The sequence below is a fragment of the Dermacentor variabilis genome, chromosome 2 (genome assembly GCF_050947875.1).
Source record: "Dermacentor variabilis isolate Ectoservices chromosome 2, ASM5094787v1, whole genome shotgun sequence".
Taxonomy (NCBI): Eukaryota; Metazoa; Arthropoda; class Arachnida; order Ixodida; family Ixodidae; genus Dermacentor; species Dermacentor variabilis.
Window position 1 is genome coordinate 108,414,382 of NC_134569.1, and position 22,972 is coordinate 108,437,353.

Consider the following 22,972-nt stretch of genomic DNA (forward strand, 5'->3'; position numbering starts at 1 on the left):
GTCATGCCCAGACATCTGCACTGCTGTTCATCACCTGAGCATGATGCGTGTTGCCATGATATTGGCCATGTTGACAGCCGTCAATATCATCAAATGCTAAAAAAAAAACCTGCAATATGCACCAACCAGGGCAGTACATGGGTGCAGTTTTGCCTGGTGTGGCCCCTGCTAGTCGAGCCTTCAAGAAACACTCAATTCTACAGCTTGTAGCTGACAAAACCACACATACATGGCAAAAAGAAAGAAGAGGAACTGAATACTGATTTGTGATTAGAAGTTATAGTCGGCATGCAAATTTTGTTTTGCATGCATAATGTGCAACTAACAAAATAAGATAAAGCTAGCATTCTCCTCATACAGGAAGCAGTGTAGGGTAGTAGAATTGAATATTGAGTGCTAAGAGACCATGAACTGCAGTAGCACCACTTTGTTTCTCTTATATCATTCGGAACTTTCAGTGGCCACGCATGTGCTACTGTAGCCATTATTTCCTGAATTTTGTGTGTAAGCGATGCAAGTGGGCTAGTCAGTATGAATCCATAGCTGAGTGCAGCACAAACGAGAATACAAAATGAGAGAAAGGATGGGCAGGTTTATTGCTTTACTACATTGAATGTATCTGCATGTGGTCACTCTGCGCACGCACAGAATTGCTATCACGGTGTGTCGGCATGTGGTCCATGATTTGTTGTTGTTCGCAATTGTATCATTTCTTCCATATGCATGTTTGCTTCCTCTTGGTTTTTAAATTTTGTGATAGCTGTCAGCCTGCACACTCGCCGACTGATAATTCAGATATGCTTGATTATTCGGATATCTTGCAGCGTGCTATGCGATAATTTGGACTCTGAGTGTACGACTGCGTGTTAATTTGGCCATCGAGTTGGGCAGAATTCGCAATACAGTCGAACCCACTTATAACGATCCCTGATATAACAACTTATTGGTTATGACTACCACATTTCCCAGCACTTTGAATAGGCAGCGTCGAAAAATCCTAAGTGCATCCAGATATAACTGAACATTTTTAAAAGTGCCATACTGTTACAATGAACGAGAAGAAAGGGGGTTAACCGAGGGGCCCGATTTTTGTTAGTCATATCATAAGAAGCCAACTATTACTACTACTACTACTTCTGTTACCACTACCACCGCTACCAGTACTACCGCTACAATTAAACTTCGATACACTCAAATCTCCATGTAACGAACTATTTTCATTTACCGATCATAGTTCTATTGAAAACTGTATTTTAGAGCGGAGCTCTTAAATGCCTGTTCCTGCGGCGAGCATCGGCGATGTAATCGGCTGCACTCAGCAGCAGCTTAGGGCAGCCGCGCGCATCCTATCTTGAAAGCAATCTGCAATGCGTACAAAGTGTGGATGCACCAAGGGCTGATAGCTTTCTTGTGCATTGTACTTAGTTCCCATTGAAGCGACAGGCAGCACAAAAGTCAATTCGCTTGCTGCTACTGCCCTCTTCCTCACGTCAGCGTTTTGACAGCGAGTGTCCATGGTCAACAAGCCAGATGTGTTCATGTTTCCCTGTGCGGGCATGACACCATGCTTGTTAATTTAGTTCGTAAGTGAATGTTTGCTTGCAAGTTCATTATTATCCTTAACTATTACTATTAATAACTATAATAACATTATCCTTAACTATTAACTATTACTATTAAAAACTATTATCCTTAACTCGTATAACTTTCTAATAATTTGCTATTTCAAACAATGATTTGCCTGTCAGGTGAAAGTGCATTTTTTTATGGTCCGGTCTCTATAAGTGCTTATTAACAAAATTCTATCCATGAGGAATGCTCTGAGAATGTGTGAAGTTGTTCTTACTCCTGAAACTTCAAAACATCGAATTAATGAAGTTAAGTTATATTGAGGTATAACTATATAACGAAATTCTTTATATAATGAAGTATCTAACTTTCTATAACTTCTTGTTCATAGGAACACCGCATACTTTAAACATCAGTATAACAAAGCAGCGAATGCAGCTGGTCATGGCCTCTGAAATCTCACAGTGCGCACCGAGGTCATAACTGCAGAGTATGGTGTAGGGGCAACGTATTGCGCATTCATATTGATGCATTCTGCGCTGCATAGTTTTTTGTATTCCAAGCATGTTCTGCAACAGCACCCGATTTTTTTTTTTTTTTTTCGGCCAATTATCTCTGCCTCATGTGGCAATAACAGGAACCAAGATGAGGAGTGGTACTAGTACAAAGTACAAAACGCAAGAGCATCTCGCTGTCATATTTTTGGTATTTTGGTAATATTTAGCTTGCATGCCCCAGTGAGGCGCATAAAGCCAGCTGCGCCATGTTTAATCAGTTAGAATTGAGGCCATATCTGCATCACACTGCACCAAAAGTGCTTGTCGCTGCACCAAGTTAGGTTTCTACCTGTGTGAAAAGATTAAATGGCTGTTTGGCCACTGTTATATGGCCAATCAAGCTATGATCCTAACTTCGTGCAGCTGTCTAATACTTTGATATTGCCATCAGTGCTTCGCCTTTTGTACAGAACTGTGACTTTTCACTCATAGAACCAATGCTTTGAACAATGCATAATGGGTAGTGAAATTTCGTACGGCATACCAAATCTTGCTAAATATCTCTGACATGACATGCACGCACAATGTTGTAAATTCGAAGCATCACAGTCGTGACCAACAGGTTGTCGCCCGTCAACCCACTTTCATGTGATTTTAACACCAAGCTTTTTCTGTGGCGTCCGACTGGTTTTGATGCTGCATTGGTGAGACTGTGTGAAGAGTGGTCCGCTGGCAATGTCGTTCCACTGCAGGCAACACTATGAGCCACGGCGGCTGAGTCAACGCGAAAGCTTCTCAGATTTCACATTGTACCTTCGATGTAATGACATCGTCGACTAGGCACGAAGCCGTATCATTGGTCGCCGACACACAAATTCCATAAAATATCTCCCCCTCTCTCCCCCTTTTCTTCTTTCTTTTTTCCTTCCTTTTTCTTTGTGTGTGTGTGTGTGTGTGTGTGTGTGTGTGTGTGTGTGTGTGTGTGTGTGTGTAATCGAAATTTTTTGTTTGTTTCGTTTGCTGGATAATTTGGAAATTTTTATGGCTCCTGTGCAAGAAAAATATGTCTGCGTTTGTACATATTTGCATAAATGGTCGAATTTCAGTATAACGAATTAAAGTGCCAATTTTATCGACTTCATTATATCAAGGTTTAACTGTGCTACTTTTGCTAATTAGCAATTTTGTCTATTTCTAATGGGGTGGCCAATCAGCATGTGCTAAAAGCAGTATTGCTCAAAGTGTGGTTTGTAAAGACAACCATGCGGGTGGAGAGACAACTGCCCTGGTGTGCCTTCTTAATAAACATGGTCTGAATCATGCCTTGTTCTGTTCTCTCTTTGTGCAGCAACCACAAGATACACGAGCTCCAAGAGCGTGCAGCAGCTTCACCATCTCCACATGTGGCTGGGGAGCGTCCTCCAAAAGGGGGTCCTCCCGAGAAGGGTCCTCCGTCGCGAGGGGTTGGAAGTGAGGGGTCATCTTCTGTGGGGCCTCCCCCTGTGGTGATGGGGGGTGCTGCTGACCTGGCAAAAGGTGTGCTTGGGCCAGGACCTGCAGCCATGGGTCCACAAGGCCCTGGTGGCCTTCCTCCGGGAGTGGCAGTTCCTCCTGGCGGTGTGACGGGGTCGCCCAGCACTGCCACTGATGGGTCGTCCCGATCACCTCCTCCCCAGAGGCACCTTCACACACACCACCACACCCACGTAGGAGTGGGGTATCCCATTTACGACCCGTATGGAGGTATGTCTGCATGGGGGGGAGGGGGGGTGCAAACAAGGGAAATGTGAACAATGCAACAGGTGCATTTTTTTATGCAGTGTTTGTGTTACATAAATTTCATGTGTGGGGAGAATAGTCTTGCCTTGTGCACACTATTCGGACAGAATTTGAACACATTAATTAAAACAAACATGCACAGTTTAGGGATGCGACTCTCACGCGTCCCCTGATGTGTTGTTTTCCCTGCATGTCTCGTGTCTCCTGTAATCCGGCTTCTCCGCGTAGCTTAGTGCCAACAGCGGTCGGTCGGGTTGCAGTGCATTACGAGAGATGGCACGATTGTGGCGCTGCTAGCTCCACCTAACGGCGGGGTTGGTTGGGCGCGACAGGGCTTTTCCTCTTTGGCTCCGGTACGGCATGCAGCACGGACTTTCTGCGCCTGCGCTGATCCATGCTTCTGCGAGACCATCTCGTGAGGCCCACACTGGAATGGATGAACACGATCGTTCGAACGCGTCACCGTTCGCGTGACAGTACGAGTGAACGACCAGGTGTTGGTGTCCAGCATGGGGCGAACATATTCGCTCGCTATCCGGTCGTGGTGAGTCAGACTCCCGCGATTTGTTACGCGCCCATTGGCACGTTTTGTGGATAGCAACTCGGTTAGCAAGCATTAGTGTATGAAAGGTGCAATAAATGCCCTTGTAATTTGCACTACCGTGTTGTCGTTCCTTTGTCCCAAGAGTACGGGTGAGAGCCCCACAGCGGATGAATGAGCCTATGTGCCATTCAGATGCTGTTAGAGTTTACTTCTGTTAATTCGACCCTGACGGGACTAATGAAATCAGTCGCAGTGGCGCATTCCAAGGCAGCCACGCGAGACGGTCTCGCACAAGCATCGGTCGGCGCACGCGCGGCACGGCACGTCCGTACCGCTTGCTATCCCGAATCCAAGAGAGAGCGCCTTCCGCTCCCGCACCCAAGTAACCCCGCCGGTAACAGCGCAATACTCGCGCCATCTCTCGTGCTGCGCTTCAACCACATCGACTGCCGCGGGCGTCACACAGGCCACGCGGCGAAGCGGGATTGCAGGAGATGGGCGAAAACAAGATATCTGGGGACGCACGTGAGTCCCACACTATCCAGCAGGTCCAAATAAACATGAGGCAAAAAAAAACTTATTTATTTGGTATTGCAGTTAAACCTCGATATAAAAAAGTAGTTAACTTGTCATTACCTCTTGTCCATAAACCACCATGTATTTGAACCTCAATATAATGAAATGTGTATGTGATTTCAATATAACAAAATTTCGCTTCCACAGCAAAAGAATGTCGAGACAATAAATGGAAACTTCTGTGGACGCAGATGGTCAAACGATGGAATTACAAGCAGCTGCTTGCAAATGCACCTCACAAATCGGACACCCAGCACCATAAGAGTGACCTCCAAAGTGAAGCTGTATCATGTTCTGTATAAAGTCCAAGTGCAATAAGATCCTATTGCTCCCAGCGCACTTTGTGCTTTATGTGCAAGTGAAAGTGTGTGAGGGTGAGAAAGAAATATCATGGCTTCACGAGTGCCGCCTCATTGCTTGAGCAAAGGGAAAGAGGGCGGGGGAGCGAGCTGGCGGTAGCGCAGTCAAGCACACCAGGGGCGGAGTGTTGCAGAGGTTAAGTTGGCGTGGCTGTCTTGGCCTAGCATCATGTAAGCTTTCTTCCCATGCGTTTAGCATTGAAGGTTGTGTACGTAATCTCGTTTAAACGTCTCCTTTGGGTGACCCGTTAGAGCGAGAGGCAGATGAAGCATTCGCTCCCTGCTGCTGGCACTTTCTATAATAGCATCGTCCCAGTTCGGGCAACGCTACCAGCCACTGGGGCTGATAGCCCTTTTTGTGTAAGAAAAATCGATCGGCGACTGTGGTTATTTCCATAAAAGGTATAATTTCCATACAGCAAAATTTCAATGTAACGAAGCAAATCGCTCATATTACCTACTTCGTTATATTGAGGTTTAACTGTATATGCCCCGATTGCCTGTACCAATTTTATGAATTCAACTTTTCTGTTACCTCTAAAAATTGGCTCATGTTCGGTTCTTTTCTGTTTTAACCTTTTATTTCAAGATGTAATTGTCATAACTATATTGTGATAAATAAATTTACAGCCTGATGACTGGCATATAGAATGTGTGTCAAGCAGTGATAGGTGCTCAGACAGTTTCTGAGAATTATTATGTGAAACTTCAAAGATCCACCTCAGGAAACCTGAAAAAAAGTAACAATTTGCTATTTTTAGTGTAAGTACTGAGAGAAAAAAAAGAGTTTGAAACATACAAATTATGTGCCCGGCCCTTAGTTCCCAGCTTTTGGAACTTAGATTACGCAAAAAAGTTATGCAGATTTGTTGAACCAATATTAACAATAGTGATGCCCATGATATGTGAAAACGGGCAAGTTCCTATTCCTAGGCTCCTTCGGCTAAGTTCCTAGGCTACACTTCGGCAACAACAGAGGCAACGATGGCGAAAAGTCAAACCTCGAAGTCGACTTCTCTTCGCAATCACAGCAGCGTTGCCGAGCAACTTCTTCGCATTCCAAATGCCACACACTGTAGTCAACGGTAGATTCCTGTCGTGTGCCAGTGTAGACTTCTTCGTGCCACGTTCAATAGCACAAACGGTGTCCAATTTTTTTTCTTTGCAGTGTTGTGTACCCAGTGTTTTTTTATCTGAGATTTGGCATGACGTGGGTCCTAGATTGCATAACGCCACAACGCTCTGGCACGACGCCGAAATGTTGATGTGGCTTCGTGCACAAACGTATGGGGCGCTTGGAGGCCTTTGTTTTGATCTCTGAGGCTTTTTCTGCCGGGCCGCCCGATAGGAACGACTCACTGGCGTGATTGCACAATGAAAAGTGGAAACGCTATGTGTTAACCGGTACGTACTCAAAAACTGGTACGGTTTATACGGATACAAAACGCTTAATGTTCAATGGCCGCTGAGTCGAGAATTTGACTTTACTACTTTTAAAACTAAACTGCTGTTTAGGCGGATACAATTTATTGAGGTTTTTACTGTATATTCCATTTGGTCAGTTTTTCTGTGCAAGCAAGCTGGTCTAGTGCACGTTCAATTGTCACTGGAGGCTCCACATGCTTTTTTCAGTTCTCATACAGTACTGTACAGTAATGAAGAGTTGTACAATATTATACAGTAATGAATTAGAGTGGTTGTACAGGCAAAATTCAAAATGTAAGAAATCAGACTGCTAGTCAAGCTTTGGTTGAAGGTAGGTCTGAAATCAACTGCATGCTCTTTTGGGAGCGAAAATTCCACACAATGGTAAAGATTGTTCGTAGTAACCCTTATATACACTGTTGAAACACTGATGGATAACAGCAAACGACGGCAGCTTGCCAATAATGTTGCACACATTATTAGGCGAACAGAATTGCCAAAATAACACACGCTCATGAGCATCGATCGTTTGAGACATCATTAAAACAGCCTAGACGTTGGATTGGAAAATTGAGCAACCAAACGGAAACTTATGTGTATTCGCTGCTGCTCATGTTTAAGAATTATGCTGCCAAGTTGACTAAAGGGATAATTTTGCATCCTTTTATTGTGGAAGTGCTAGGAGTACTGGAGGTTATTTTCGACAATACTTTCAGGTGAAGATTTATTTTTCCAGACTCCCGAATCTGCCAAAAGTTGTCAAATCTGAGTAATAATTAAAGTCAAGTCGCCATTTCAGACTGTGCATGGTGTTGCTAGTAGAAGTATTCCAACGTAAATGTTTAAGAACATGTTGAAAAAGTGTCGATCAAATTAATTGATTTATATTGGCCCGGTAAGGAAAAAGTTATAAAAAAACTAACATAATAATTGCGTTACAGCTCCTAAACAAAGTCGAAATCAAACGTTCACACAATTCTTTAGCAAGAGAAATGTAGCAGACCTCCGGGTTCTGGCGATAAGAAAAAAAATTAAGCCAGCGAACTTTACCTTCACACAATATAAATCTGTTTACTTAATGTCCATTGTAATCATTCTCGGACAGCACTTTATCACTGTCTATGAAGAACCACAACATGCCATGCTCCTTACGCTCCTTAGTGCGTTTGATATTCTGCATTTATTCAGGGTGTCTACCAACCGGGAAAACAGGGAATTCTCAGGGATTTTGAGTAGTCTGGAAAAAGTCAGGGAAAACTCAGGGAAAATTAGCGCCAATTTTATGGAAAGGGTCGAAAGTCGCGGTAATGCTGGCTCGAGCAACAGACAGGAATCGTAATGAATCGTCTTTGACGCGCTGTCGTCGGCTGGAGGAGTTGCCAGTGTGCAGTCAACGACCGACTTTCCGGATTCCCGATAATTCGGACGGCTTCGAGGCACCGCCACGTAACCCATAGAGTCAACGCATCAGAATGTGTGAAATTTTGGACGCAAGAACTCTTCGCCGTCCGATTTTCCGGACGTTTTGCCGTCACCGCAGGTCCGAAACGGCAATAATCAAAGGTACCTCAGCTGCCGTTTTGATTACTTCGCCACCTCGAACCGGCACTCTCGCATGTAGATCCGCTGGCAGCCATTGCCACCACTGCGGCAACGCTAGGCTTAGCTGCTTCGACGTTCGCTATGAAGCTTCTTGCCGTTGGATGCCGAGTTCTTTATTGAAAGAATTAGCTGCTGTCGGCAATGGCATGGACTCCGAATTTGTGGTCCTCATAATTGGCTTAGGAACTTGGAAAACATGGTGAATTGCATAATGCCGGTTCCCGAAAGTCAGCTTCGCCTCTGTACAGAAATGTTACATGGTGAAGCATACGCAGAAGTATTGCAGTGAAGCATAACAAGCGTGGGAAGGGGCTATTGGCACGGAACACAGTATGCATTCCTTAATTATACACGCGTGCACCCTGTATTTTCTGTCACAGTATGAGCGCCGATATGCCTAATATGTGTACCGACAGGCCTTCAGAGCGTTTTCGAACATGCCTGTCGCGGTTTAAACCCCTAAGGGCAGTAAATGACACGCATTTATTTTTTTCCAACTGGCCGATTTTTCGAACGTTTTCCCGACCCCTAGGGAGTTCTAAAAATCGGTCGTGGACTGTGCAACTGGCCAAGATGCTTCAAATGGTCCTTGGGGTGAACGAATGGCAGAAGGAGGACAAGAACAGAAATGATGTATGCATTGAGGAATAAATGGGAAAGGAAGCTTGCTGCCGCCGTTTTGAAGAAGTTTGAGCTCAGAAAACAAAATTTTGGCTGATGCCGAGATGCAGGTGTCCCTCATCCAAACCAAAATAAACTCTTTAAAGCAGTGAAACACAACACTCAGGTGTCGTGCGCGGGCTGAGAGTATGTCAGGACAGTTGAGGTTGACTTACGAGTGGTTGAGAGAGAATCTCAATTGTGACAGAGTTCGGGACTCATACCACATGAGCTTGCTATCAGTTGATAGAAATAGCTCATATTTGAATATATTTGCTTTTATGTGCATCTCCTTTTTATTCGTATTTGTGAATGTCCGACTTCATTTGCAATTTTTTTCGAAGACACTTTATTTGCTGTGCATTTTACTAACCCCTGCCTTCTATTCTCTTTTTGAATAACATAAACACTACTCCTTAGTATTCAAATTGGATTAAGTCGCTTTTTTATTTTTTTCATGCGCTTACTAGAGAGTGACAGCATCAGGCGATATGGTTTCAGCCCGTCTTGACATAAAACATAGTTCTGCATCACTCAGGGAAGTGTGCAACGGCACTCAGGGAAAACCTGGAAAACTCAGGGAATTTGGAAATGTCAACTTGGTAGACACCCTGTTATTGAACGACTGCAACGATTGCAAATGGGATGGTGGCCCACGTCTAGACTAACTACTTTGCTAGTTTGTCCTGCAATGCAGGCGATTCTCCAGAACACTAAGAACACACTGCAATCTTTTGAAGATATCTTAACGTGTAAAGTAGCTTATTGTTCGAATGTGCTTTCATAATCAAACTGAAAGTTGCGCATTGTTGTCGTCGTGCTGCGCGAGAGTTCATTCGTCACCATCCCGCGATGGTAATGGCAGTTATGCTGGCTAGGCCAGCTTAGGCTGTTGCGAATGCCACGAACACAGTTTTGGTTTCGTATAGAATTGCGCTGCCCAACAATTTTCAAACAAGTTTTCTTGGGAACAAAAGAACTTTGCATTGGAATTGAGTAAATACTGTAATAATTCATTGTGAGTTATTGTTTTCGCTTCAAAATCTTCACTGTATCCTAAGCACCACCAACACAGGACTGCGCTGCTATAGGAGTCGCCAATGCAATCGCCATTGGGATCGGGTGCGTTTACGATAACCAGCCAAGTTTGGATTATTCACGGAAGGCTAATTTCAGGATGAAAATAAATATTTGGTCCCATAGCCATGTATGGTTACCGACCAGGACCTTTGATTGGGATCGAGTTAACCAGAGTCATATTAACTGAAGTCTACTGTACTACTCATTTATAATCAGTTTAGCCAAAGTGAAAGTTCGTTGCTGTTAGCATTTAAAGAGGCTAATGTTTAAACCCATGCAAGGCTTATTGGCTGGAAGTTGGGTGTGTTCTGCATACCGTATTTACTAATGTAGAGCCTGCATCCCCATTTCAGACTGCGAAAAATTTGTACAAAAAAGAAGTTTCAGTGACTTCATACTCGTGTGCTGGTTAATTCCCCCAAGCTGCTACAAGATGGCACTAGTCCGTGTGTGAAATATAGGTTGACGACTGCAAATGTGTAAATGTTTGATTTCATGGGACCAGTATGAATATGCGGGTTAACTTAATGTCACGCCACTGAACATATAAAACAATTAACAAATGTTCATTGCACCAGTATACGTTCATGTAATGCAGAAGCTTGTCTTTGTGCCTTGTTCTGTAAAATGTGAAAACGGTAGTGCTCCTCAACTTGTGATAATGACACAGTACTTGCTACCTGTTCAGAAAACTTCGGAAAACCCACATCTAACTGTTCCAAAAGGTTGCAAATGTGGCAACTTTGTTCGCACGCAGCAGCACACAACAGCGGCATGGTGCATGTCTACATCCAAATAAGCATGCTTTGTGCTGACACCCCTCCTTTATTTCACTGCTGGTGAGCCAGTCGGTAACATCATAATTCATTGCAATGTATTCTGCAAGTTTCAGTGAGGTTGTAATCTATGTGTGTTGAATTCTTCTTGGCAGTAATTTAAATAATATCAGTCGCATAGTGTGCCTGGCGTCGAATTACAATATGCATTAAAAATATATATATGCAGAGCATAATGTGGTTCTTGTTGAGCAAGTATTGGTATGTGCTCCACAGGTTTTGTTTGCATGGTTTGATGGTTTTCTGCCACCGAGCTCTAGGGCTTGATTTAGGGCTCTAGGTCTGTGGCCATATGTCACTGTAATAACGAGCCTATGATGCTAAAAGATAGTGCATACGTGATCAGTACCATACGGCAAATTCTCATTATCTGGTTTCTCAAGTTAACAAGGGCTGAATTGGCGAGTTTTTACTGTACTGCTCCTAAGAAAGGGAGCAGCAGAGCCAACCGATCTGGTCGTACACTCCGCGCCATTTCGGTCCCCTAACCTCATGGCGCCCTTGGTTTGTAGTGCCCCCAAGCCCATGGAAGCAGGCGCCACCACAGAGACCCTACCGTGTGATGGTAAATAGGACTTCCCTTCTCCGCTTAATGCAGTTAAACTGTTGCTGTTCCTGGAAAAGGCAGCAGAGATTCACAGCTAGGCATATTTGAAGGCAAAAAAAAAAAAAAAAAGCATTGTATGTTTTTGTTTACCTGTGGCTACAATGTTTTTAAAGGAAGAAAAGCATTTGGATATACAGTCGTTAAACAGCTTCTAAGACATCTTGAGAGGGATGAGATCTGCTGCCAGGCCCCCTTGCAGAACTTTTAGGCATCTTTGGCACAATGCTACCGCCTACCAATACCCTTGCTGACCTCTGCCCACCTGGCAGCTTTGAGCGTGCTAGCTAATCTGCACAGGCACATGTGCAGAATTGATTAGCAAACACTTGCAGGTCGGCTGAACAGTATCGGTCACTGTATGTGGTGGTGTTGTGCTATTGTCTCTAGGGCTTTGGAGCAATAAAATTTCTGCAATGCCTTGGTCCCTTACGTGATGATAGGCTCACTCGCATGTGCAGTGGGAACCTTGGGAATTTTGGCAGCAGAGATTAGACTCCCCTTGCTTTTGGGAGGATCTGATTGGCTTTGTAAATGTTTGTTTTGTCAGTGAAATGGCATGTCAAACTTGCAAAAAATGCCCTCTCTATCAAGTGAAAGTACTTCTTATGCAGGGTCTTCAAAGTTAAACTAACTCTAATTTTAATAAAATTGCTATGTTAGCTATGCAAAATCTGCTTGCACAGGTTGTTTATGCGCTTTGCAGTCTCAATTTTTGTAACTAATTATTCACTAAATGCATAATTAACAAAACTTCTTAACTTCTGCAATTGTTGTGTATGTTTATATTTGAAATGTTAAGACAATCGTATTTGAAAACAACTTCATTTTGTTTGGTTTTCTTGGAGTGCTCTTGTTCTGATATATTCGGCATCAAATTTGACACTTAATCAGTTAACTTTGCATTCGGGAGCGTGGATCCCAGCAGAACATCAAGTCCCCATGTGAAGTAGCTTACTGCATGTGGCACATGGTTTGCAAGATGGGCAAAGCCAGTAACAGCTGTGCTCTTGCTCTCGGCTGCCAAAAGCGATGACTGACTTTTTTCCTTTCCCTGATGTTCCCTCATGGCTTGACATGTGTAAGGATCCATGCCTCTGAATGCGAAATTAGCTGGTCGATTGTTAAATTTGATAGTGAATACCTCGAAAGAGAAGTGCTCCAGAAGAATCAAACAAAGTGAAGTTGTCTTCAGATACGATTGTCCTAGTGTTTCAAATATAAGCATATAGCAAGAAGTTAAGTTTTTGTTAATGGTATGTTAGATTACTCTAATTTGTTGCAAAAATTGTGTCCGTTGAAGCTTACGAACCATCTGTGCAAGCAGATTTTGCATAGCTAGCATAGCATTATTAAAATTAGCAATAGTTAAACTTTGAAGGCCCTTTGTACTGAAAAGCTTGGTTGCTGAGTAGCTTGAATGCACATTGTAGTTTCTAGACAGCATGACCTTTAACTGTTGCTAACAGACGTGCAGGCACAACAGTGAAATTCTTTAGGGTACTCTTTGATTGTCCTTATGTTTTATAATATAGATTGTTCTCTTAGCACAAAGGCATTCTTGTGTTTTTACTTTCCTGGAGCATTGGTAGGAGCATGGGCTGTAGCAGACACACATCCGCAGCAGGCCTCCACCACTGTAGCAAGTCACACATAATCGCGTACGCTGTGGGACATATTTCCAGACATTATGGAACTGGCATTGTAACGGTTTTCTCAGGTACAACTACAGGCGAATGTATGCTAGCGTCCCTCCTTTGTCGGTGTTATATTTATTTCAAATGCCAGATCTGTTGGCTCTGTAACCTGTTTCTTCAGCCAGCCATGTTTTAGCTGGACAGTGTTACTACTTCTGTTAAAGGAAAATGTGTTCACAGAGTAAAGTAATTGGTAAATGGAAACATCTTTATGTCTAATTCATTTCATAACACCATGCAAGTTCGAAACCTTGGCATGTTGTCCCTAGAAGGCTTGGAAAAGGCTGTCATCATGCCCGTCACTGTTCACTAAAAATTTGTCACCTTATTAGGCTTGATAACTGGTTGACTGCTGTATAAAAATGACATGTTATGCACTTCTTTGCATAGAAATACACTTGTCTGCATAGAATGATGGGCCATTCTAGAAACTGCCAGTATGCCTTCTGACTCAAACAGCTGCTTATGTCAGAATATTTTCTTTGTCACTTTCATAAAAGAAAGGAAACTGAAATTAAGAAGTGTGGCATTGAGCTGCAAACGGCTGTTGTCAAATTCTGCAGTTCTTGCTTTTGAACTTTGTCCTGCCTAATGTAACACATGTAGGCAAGATGAGTACTTGTGGGTTTTGGAAGCTTAGAACACGTTATACTGTCACCTTTTTTGCACCGCTGAGTAAATTTACCATATTTGCACAAATATAATGCGAGGAGACACTTCTGATGACTCTGGTAACTCTTAAAAATTTACACTTACCAACGTGAATCAATAATCCGTAATGAAGCTGTATTTTTGAGTTTTGAAGATGGATTTTTAGCGTGCGTGATCTGTTATGCAATTTGTAGCCATGCAATACTGCCTACAGATGTGGCAGTGCCTGTGTTGGATCTCGTCATGATAATGAGCTGCCCGTCACGCTATGCGGGAAAATTTCAACAGAAGCACGATGTGGTTGTACTGAGAAGTAAGGTTCACACGTGCTGAGGTGGTAGTGTTAGTGCAATGAATCCATGTAAATGACCATCACCGTAGTGAATCAGGCCATTGGCCCAAAGGTGATAATAAAACCCTTCTTACTGCTGTGGGATTCCTCCATTGCGCTCATTGCACTTCGTTGCATTGTGTTGCACTTTTCAAACCTCTGCCTCCTGCCATTGAGAGGTTGACTTCTTTGTAAAACTTAGTCACCTGGTGGCTGAGCTTGCTGTTTCTTTAAATGTGATAGCATTGGAAAAAAAATAATCCCGCTTTATATCCGGTCATTGTTTGTTACTTGAAGAAATACTACAGGTGGCCAATAAAATAAGAAAAGAAAAAGTTTCATTTGGTATATTTGTGCATATATGGTATTGTTTTGTCCATGCTTGGCTGTGCCAACGCTTCAGTACTGTGTGATTAGCTATGACTTGCTCTCTTATGAAAGTCTTCTGTTGTAGAGTTACTGTTCGAGGTTCTAACATTCATTTTAGCACTACTTTTGGCGTCATCAGTTTTGAAATAAGCTGATCAACGATAAAGGCCAGCACAAACAATATTGTGGCAGTTTGATCTTAATTTTTATGAGTGAGCTTATCTGTAGCAAAATGGGAGGGGGGGGGGGGAGAAAAGAAAAAGCACTTCACAAGTTTTGCTTACAATGTGAACTGCAAGCAAGCTAAGCTAAATAGGCTAATTGAGTATTTACTTTGACAGTCCAAAACGCTAATTTGAAACCTGCCTATCAGACAGGGGCAATTTGCATGTGTAACATTAAAGTGTAGCCCTTGCTTGTGTAGGGGTAAAAGTGTAACATAACCCAACCTGAACAGGGGAACATCTGTTGAAAAGCTTGCTGCGATATTCATTTCCTGACATTTGCAGAGCTGACCAGAAGGGCACAAAGGCAAAAAGGATAGAAATTTGCAGTGACAGTTATGACAATGACATTGTTAATTTCTGTTTTGGTTCTGGGTTTCTCTTTGTATGCTTAGTATTTTCATCACACTCGCGTCGAATGTGTCCTGTGAAAAATAAACTCGAATGCAGGTCAGTGCTGCGCCTGCCCAAATATGAAACGAATGTCAAAGTGAATTTTGGTTTCCACTCGATGCCTAAAGTTATCGATGTTTTCGCACTGAAATTAAGGATGCACAAAGGGCAGGTTCAAGAGGAAGGCTACCTAGCAAGTATTGATAAGTGAGGTAGGTCAGAGGTCACACCTCTGCAGTCATTGTTGCCAAGTGCTGATAATGTGTCCCCTTTCATATGGTGCACCTTGCAGGTTCAAGACATGTCACTAACTAGTCTTGCCAGCGGCTAACGTCTGCCACTGTTTTCTGCTTTGCTTCTGTTTGCAGCCATGATAGCAAGCCAGCAGGCAGCTGCGTGCGCCGTGGCAGCCTCATCAAACCTGCACCCGTTTGTGCCCAAGTGAGGCTTCCCCACAGTACCTGGCGGGGAGGTGCAACGACCACCCCGATGTGTAAATAACCGCCGCCGTGTGTGCGGGGCCCGAACTGGACCGTCTGACGTGCAACAAGAAGGCCCCCTCCCCGCTGTGACCCTGCCCAGCCCCCTCACAAGCTTGCCTGCCCTGCGTGTGCGTGATGTGTATGTGCGTGTGTGTGTGATTGCTGCTGCTGCCACTCATGTGCGGCCGTGTTGCGAACCCAGCTCCCACCCTGTGTACATAGTGTGACATGACTGACCCCACCCCATTTCTGTGGCCCCCAGCAGTGGTTTTAAACGCGTGCTCTCTATCATCACCCCCTCTGACACTGCCACGACAGCGCCGTCTTCTGTGAGGACGGCATCACCTCTCCCGTCATCCTGCTGCTGATGCTGCTTCTCAGATCATCTCGGTCACTTCGCTGGAGCCTCCAATCTGACATTGCGAATGAGATGTTCACTGTGCTCCCCGTTTAACAACCCTCTCAATGTTGATGTGCGCATAGAAGGTGTGGTGTGCTCACACGCTGAGCAAGTTTCTCCAACGACGAAGAAAAAGGAAGGAGTGTGCGCTGATGTTGAGTGTTTTATAGGGAGGCGGGGCCCTCCTCTTGACACCCACCCTTCGTCCTTAAACTCCCCTTTTCTTGTATTGCTTTCATTTTCTCTCAATTTCATGGGCCTCCCCCTCCTTCTCTTACCCTGTTCAATTCTCCCGGTTTGGGAGGCTGTACAAAGTGTTAAATATTTCGTGCTACTATTTCATTGTAAGCTATAGTTTCATATTATCCACACTCCCTCTCTTATTTTCCTCCCCCACTCACTCCCTTGCCCATCCTGCTGTGCCTGGCTTGCAGCAGTTGTCCCTTCCTGCCCACATCCCCACCACCTTCGGTATTCTGTTGGTGTCCTAGTGACTGTATTTTTACGAAAGGCAAATACAGTTGTGCCTTTGAGCACCTCTAGTCCTCTCTTGCAGCTCTGATGATTGCACTAGGTAAGGAGGAACTAACTGCTAGGCACTGTCACCACACAAGACACCTTGGGGAATTGAAAAGCTCCTGTACAAAAGAAGCGCCAGGTTCAAGTCATGTATGTGCAGTGTGTACCCCAGGTGTCAAAACGTTTGGAATTACATGTTCATTTTTCAAACGTTTCTTGCTGTCTGCCATTCTTGGTTTAAGAAAAACAAAAAAACAAACTGATAGCCCAGATATCAAAGGGGCTTACAACTGATTGGAATGTGTCATGAGGTTTGTGGTGGAAGAGAAAATAATGCACTTCATATTGGTTGAATTGAATAGATAGTTAGCAATTGAAAGAGGGATTGTAATTTTAATAACTGGAAACTATTTAGTGCAAAAAATCCCATAAAACTACATGGCTGCACCACTGCTTTAGTACTAATGTTACAGCTCCCCTCCCAACATGACCACAGATTGATATACATAAAATGGCTGCAATTAAGAGCACCATGCCTTTTGTTTAAAAAAGCATTCACTATGTTTAAGATAATGTGTGCATCCTTTTCAGTGTTACTCGAGAGTCAAACATCCCCACACAGTGCAAGGAAAATTACGTTTAAAAGCGGCAATATTGGCATGGCAATGAGTGGAACAGCAGAACAACTGCACACATGGTCTAAGCAATTGCTTTTGTGCGCATGCTAATTTTTGAGACTGCCCGGTTTTCTGTGGTCTTCCTGTGGGATACAATCTCTTGGATTGATGTACACCCTTTTCCAAGCATTGTCGTCTTGTAATGGGCGAGAAGCTGCCTGGGGGGAGAGCACTTGTACCTATTTTAGCAGTAACAGCAGCGCTGGTCTGCCTCCCACAGCCATTGTGCATGCTCTACAAGAAGGCCATATGTAGTTGGACAACGCCTAGAAATCTCTGTAGGACACTTTTTTGAGACGAGAACCCCCCACAAGTAACCGCGTGCCAGGCCAGTGGACGTCTCTTCCCATTAGAAAAACTGGTGGGTGTCCAGTGGCACCCAAACTCAAGCCCGGCACCTCTCGCTTACAGGGCATATGCTTCACCTCTACGCCACTGTTGCAATGGCCATTAATTCATCGTGCTGTAAGGGGTGTGTCGGCACTGTCATAAGAGTACTAGTGGCGAAACTTTGACTTGGTTGGCGTGGGAGTGGCCTGAGCTTAGAAGCTGTTTGCTAGCAAATAGGAAATAAAATATGTGCATTATTGTAGAGGTAAATCAGCAGTTATGAGAGCATGAGTTGCAAGAGAATTACCTTGGTAAATGAAAGGTACCGTAAAAACCTGCGTATAATACAAACCCGCATATAGTACAAGGTGAAATTTTTGGGATGCAAAATCGAAAAAAAAAAGAAAGTTTTATCCGTGTATAATACGAGTTAGGAAGGCATTTATTTAAATTGCACTCCGCACCTCGATCACTGTCAGATAGTTCTTTATCGGACATATCTTCCCAGAGGTCCTCTGTGCCATCGAGTGCGTTTGAGGTGCCGCACTTCTTGAATGCGCGACATTCAAGGTGCTCTGGTATGCTGGCCCATGCGTCCGCAATCCACTTGCATTGCGGGGCTGGCGAAGCTCGCTTCAGCCGCCCGGATGGCGTCAATGTGGACTCATCTGAGCGCATCCAATCTGCGTAACACCGCTTGACTGTGTCCTTGAACGGCTTGTTCACACAAACATCTAAAGGCTGCAGCTGAGATGTCATCCCACCCGGGATAACGACAAGTTCAGTGCCGGATTCATGCAACAGCCTCTTCACTGAGTCGGCCAAATGGCAACGAAATGCGTCCGGCACGTGGTTGGATGGGAATGACAACAGTGTGCTGGGCTGCCTGCACCAGATGGACTTTATCCAGTCGAGCACAAGATTCTCACTCATCCAATCTTTTTCCTGGCATCTCATGACCACATTTTTTGGCAGCTCCTCACCTTTAGGCACTGTCTTGCGCCTGAAGACTACATAGGGCGGAAGCTTGCGTCTGTCTGCCGTGCACGACAACATGACGGTAACTCGCGTTTTCTCGTTGCCAGTGGACCGGACATAACTTGTTTAGAGCCCTTTTCGTGCGCGCTGAGGAGCGATGGCATGTCCAGATAAACCGGCGTTTGGTCAGCATTGCTGATTTGCCCTAGCTGAAAGTTCTTGGACTTGCGCAGCGAAATAACGTGGTGCTGGAAAGCCACAAGTAGCTCTTCGAACAATTCGGGCAGCTTTTGCGAAATCGAAGTTTGGTGGCTTAAGGAAAAACCAGCACGGCACATGTAGCGATAAAGCCAGTGCTTGCTCACTTTGAAGGTGGAGCTTGGTAGCCTTTTTTTTCTCTTGCAAGCTCCTTAGCTTTTGCCTGCATAGGCTCCACGCTCACAGCTAGATGCGCAGCTCGCTGTTGGTGTACGAATTCCGTTGGGGCGAGTTTGATTTCTGGGAATGTCCCACTCTTTGGGCCGCGAAAGCTTTTTCGCGTGCCGCTGCATCCGAAAAGAGCTTCTTTCTGGCGACGCCATCCGCGAATGCTTCCCTCATTGACACCAACTGCCTCCCGGCCGCACTGTTGCCGATGTCCTGTGCAGCTAAAATAACCTTTCTCTTGAAAGCAGCCGAGTGCTGTTATCGTGGTCCGGACATTTTGGTCCTTCAATGTGGAATAAAAAAAATTCACTTCGCAAAGCGTGGTTTGCACGTGTGCTGCCAGGGTGCGCACTTAACAGTAAATAAACGATGCTGTAGTCGTGCAGCAATAACGAAATTAAGCCGTAGCCACGCAGTAATAAGAAAGCCAAGCTGTAGCCACGCAGCAATAACGAAGTCAGGCCATAGCCACGTAGCAATAATGAAACCAAAACTTCTAGTCCTAATTTCTGACAAATTTTCGTTTGGATCCGCATTAGTATGAGGCGAGAATGTGGGACGCTAATAATTGGAAAAAAACCTCGTAATATACATGGGTTCTTAAGGTAACTTCTCACAGTTGGGACCACTCGCATCGGCTTCTCTCTCATGCTGATTACGTTTGTTAGTGTTCTTGCTTATCAGTTGCCAGCATAGGACTGCATAAACACAATTAGAACAGCTTGCAAGTTTCTTGTAAGAGGTGTTCCATGGTGCTGCTGGATCGGGCACTATAGTGTGTTTTCGTTGCACAAAAACGGGTACCATACAAACAGTTGTCAGTCCCTTTAATTGAGAATAAATTTAGTCTACCACGAGGCCTGGAATAGGGCCAAGATTAACGTCGTCTGTAGCTGCTTTTCTGTGAGTCATGTTAACAACAACCGAAGTGATCGGTGTAAGGTGATAAAAAATTTCCGAGACATGGTCTCTGCACTACAAAGTGACTGCTGCATCGGACTTTGGCAGTTGTCAGAATCTGAAGTTATTCCACATGTTAGGCAATGCACTTTTCCCAGTGACTATTCTACTTTCAAAAATCTCTAGGATATCCTCCCGCTTTTTGAAGTTCGCTAGACAGCTTCTGCAGTGCAGTAAACTTAAGTGCTTGATATTGGCAGCCTTCAAATCGACAGTGCACATTGATCAACAGAATAACTTCCGGTGATTCAGGTCGGATGATGATTGTGGCAATGCTTTCGCTGCAGAAAAAAGTTCCTTGGGCTTTGTGAATGGGTGCATTGTTGTGGTAGTGTCCTTTTCTAAATTATGGTGCTTTACATGCCAAAACCATGATCTGGTTATGAGGCACGCCATAGTGGAGGACTCTGGAAATTTGGACCGCCTAGGGTTCATTTAACGTGCACCTAAATCTAAGTACACGGGTGTTTTCGCATTTCGCCCCTATTAAAATGTAGCTGCTGGGGCCGGTATTTGATCCCGCGACCTCGTGCTTAGCAGCCCAACACCACAGTCGCTAAACAACCACGGCGGGTATGTATGTGTGTATGTATGTAGTGTCCTCTTCTCTGTACTCTCGGACACTCCCCGCAACTTTTCAGCAGCATTGCATGTTTAGTCTTGCCATATGTCATGAACTTGAAGTGTGCAGCTCCGCGACGTCTGGTGAAAAAATGAGCATGCTCTTAGTTATTTTCTTTATCTATTGTGTCTCCTTCAGGAAGTCTTGCCTGGGCTCTTCGGGTCCAATGAATGTTACTTGGCCCTGTGATTAGAACCATAGACTAAAGTCACATCCCTGGTGATTATTTTTGCCACGAAAGTAATCTTTCCTACAAATGGCCATCCAACATCTGCTTGTGAACGTCTTTGCAATTGTTCAACCTCTTCTGTGGTTTGCAGTCCACATTGAAATTGCAAAAGTGCATGAGTACGTGTTCACAAATCTCATGCTGCACGGCTCTTAGTAGTCACAGCATGATTGCTACTCTGTGCAAGGATTAATGAAGGCCAGGGTCTCAAGTAGTAGCTGCTTCCTCTCAAACCTAAGTGCCCTCTGTCAGTGTGTTAGGGAGCCAGTCTCACAAATTTTTGATCACACCTCATAGATAGCTTATAATGAAGCCATCATATGAACTCATTTGTGGCATCACTTAATATGAGCAGCTTCAATTTCAAAAATATTGCCGGAAACCTATAAAGCACTGCCCACATAACCTGATCACTCTGCTAGTTTTGTTAGGACGAACAACAGTAACAGCAGTGTTAGGACTGCCTGATACATAGCGTGAGAAATGCAGACAATTTTCACATTCACGCCTAGCAGAAGCAGTGCTGGCATCTATGCAAGCTGTGAATTCTGCAGAAGAGAGAAGGTAGGTATACAAAACGAAAATGGGAAGGTCTCGAGTGGTCATGGTAGCATTGAATAATGGGTATGCTGCTACATCTACATTGATGTTCACGAGCTGTGATGACGTTTCACAGATCTAGGAGGTTTTACAGTGATCATTGTTATGGGCTCGCTCTCCGAGTTGTTTTGATGGCTACCGAGGATCATCACAAGAATTCCAGTTATGTGTGAAAAGTTCATAAAGGGAAAATGCCATGGGGTTCGCAGAGATATAAACTCTGAACCGCCATTTTGCCAGCCGAAGATTTGTACCTCTCGGCCACTCTGCAGAAAACTGCACCTGGAGAGCGCACACGTGCCACTGACTGCTGTGATTGCCTGATGCCCACTCGGCTGCTCCTAGCCTCGGCGGGCCTTCTAATGTGTTGTTGTCCTAGTTGCAAAGGGCATTTTGAGCGAAGTTTACTTCTCAAAAGGAGATTGCTCATGTCCGTCTGTAAATGTTTGCTTGAACCGACACCACGCTAACAATAGCACAAGACCTACTGTACATAATACCGTGCCAGCTATAGTGTCACTATAGCATCAAAACTGCAAATTGCTTATTAACCACATTTGCCAATTTTTTGGGATGTTTATTTAAGGATTAAACAACTAAAATCATAACTACCTGGCAAAAATATTTCACCCATACATTCCTAGCTTATCAAGCACATCTGTAGTCTAATGTTGTAGGTCATGTGATGCACATTAAGCCTTTTATTTGCAGGCCGTGTATTTTGTGACAGCTTTCCAAAGTACTTTGTTTTATTACATCTGCCAAGTTTAAATTATCAGGGCCACGGACTACGAGCCTCTATACTATAGCTCTGCATATACGAGGCACCTCAGTTAACATTCCATAAGCTTAAAACAACTATGACGCAATAGTGCTGCGGAAACCCACAAGGTGAAGAAAAGTAATTAATAAAGGGAAAATTTGACATCCACCCAATCGTAGCAATTGCTACAAAGGAAACCCATACGAGTTCCTCAAAAGAAAAGCCTTGCAGTTGAAAAATTCGTCCTGGTCCTAGACAAAATCCGGGACAGTTGCCTTTGTAGCGATTGCTACAATTGGGTGGATGTCCAATTTTCCCTTTATTAATTAAAAGAAGTATGTGTATCGTCAGACTCTAAAGATTTGAAGGGTCTATGTACCACACGCCTTGCAACCTAACCTTCATCAGATAAGCCACAACCAGTTTTGGCATGTAGATGTGAAGAAGGCTTTGAGACTACTCTCGCAACAGTATTACTGGCCTGATATTACAACTGATGGAAGAAGACGTAAAAAAAAAAAAAGAGCCAGTTAATAACTAGTAATTTATCAATAGTTAAACCATTTGCTTTATGGCCACTGCATTAATATTTAGTTTTGGAGCATAAGTAAAAAAATATTGGCCTAGGTTGTTCATGGCATGCTATCTTTTGTGCAGACTATTTTCCCCAATATTTAAAGCTTTCGCAATTGTTAATAACGCTGTAATGGTGCCTATGTGGCATGCCATAGCTGTGCTGTTCTCTACTCAAATTTGGTGCGTGTTGGGAAAACCCTGTATGCCACTGTTT

General features: G+C 44.0%; 2 protein-coding genes across 7 annotated transcripts in view; both read left to right on the forward strand.

Moving 5' to 3' along the window:
* Nucleotides 1-16,811, forward strand: part of LOC142572493 (uncharacterized) — a 68,707-nt gene extending 51,896 nt beyond the window's left edge. For 5 of the 6 annotated variants that reach the window (XM_075681654.1, XM_075681651.1, XM_075681650.1 and 2 more), the window contains 2 exons: nt 3,415-3,809; nt 15,565-16,811. In XM_075681654.1, coding sequence (XP_075537769.1) covers nt 3,415-3,809; nt 15,565-15,641 — 472 coding nt within the window. In that variant the 3' untranslated portion in view covers nt 15,642-16,811. Of the gene's footprint in view, nt 1-3,414; nt 3,810-11,439; nt 11,493-15,564 lie in introns of all 6 variants that reach the window. The other variant, XM_075681655.1, reaches the window with a different exon arrangement.
* The window catches only part of LOC142572491 (ovostatin-like), a 289,668-nt gene that overhangs the window by 173,776 nt on the left and 92,920 nt on the right, over nt 1-22,972 (forward strand). The window lies entirely within an intron of this gene.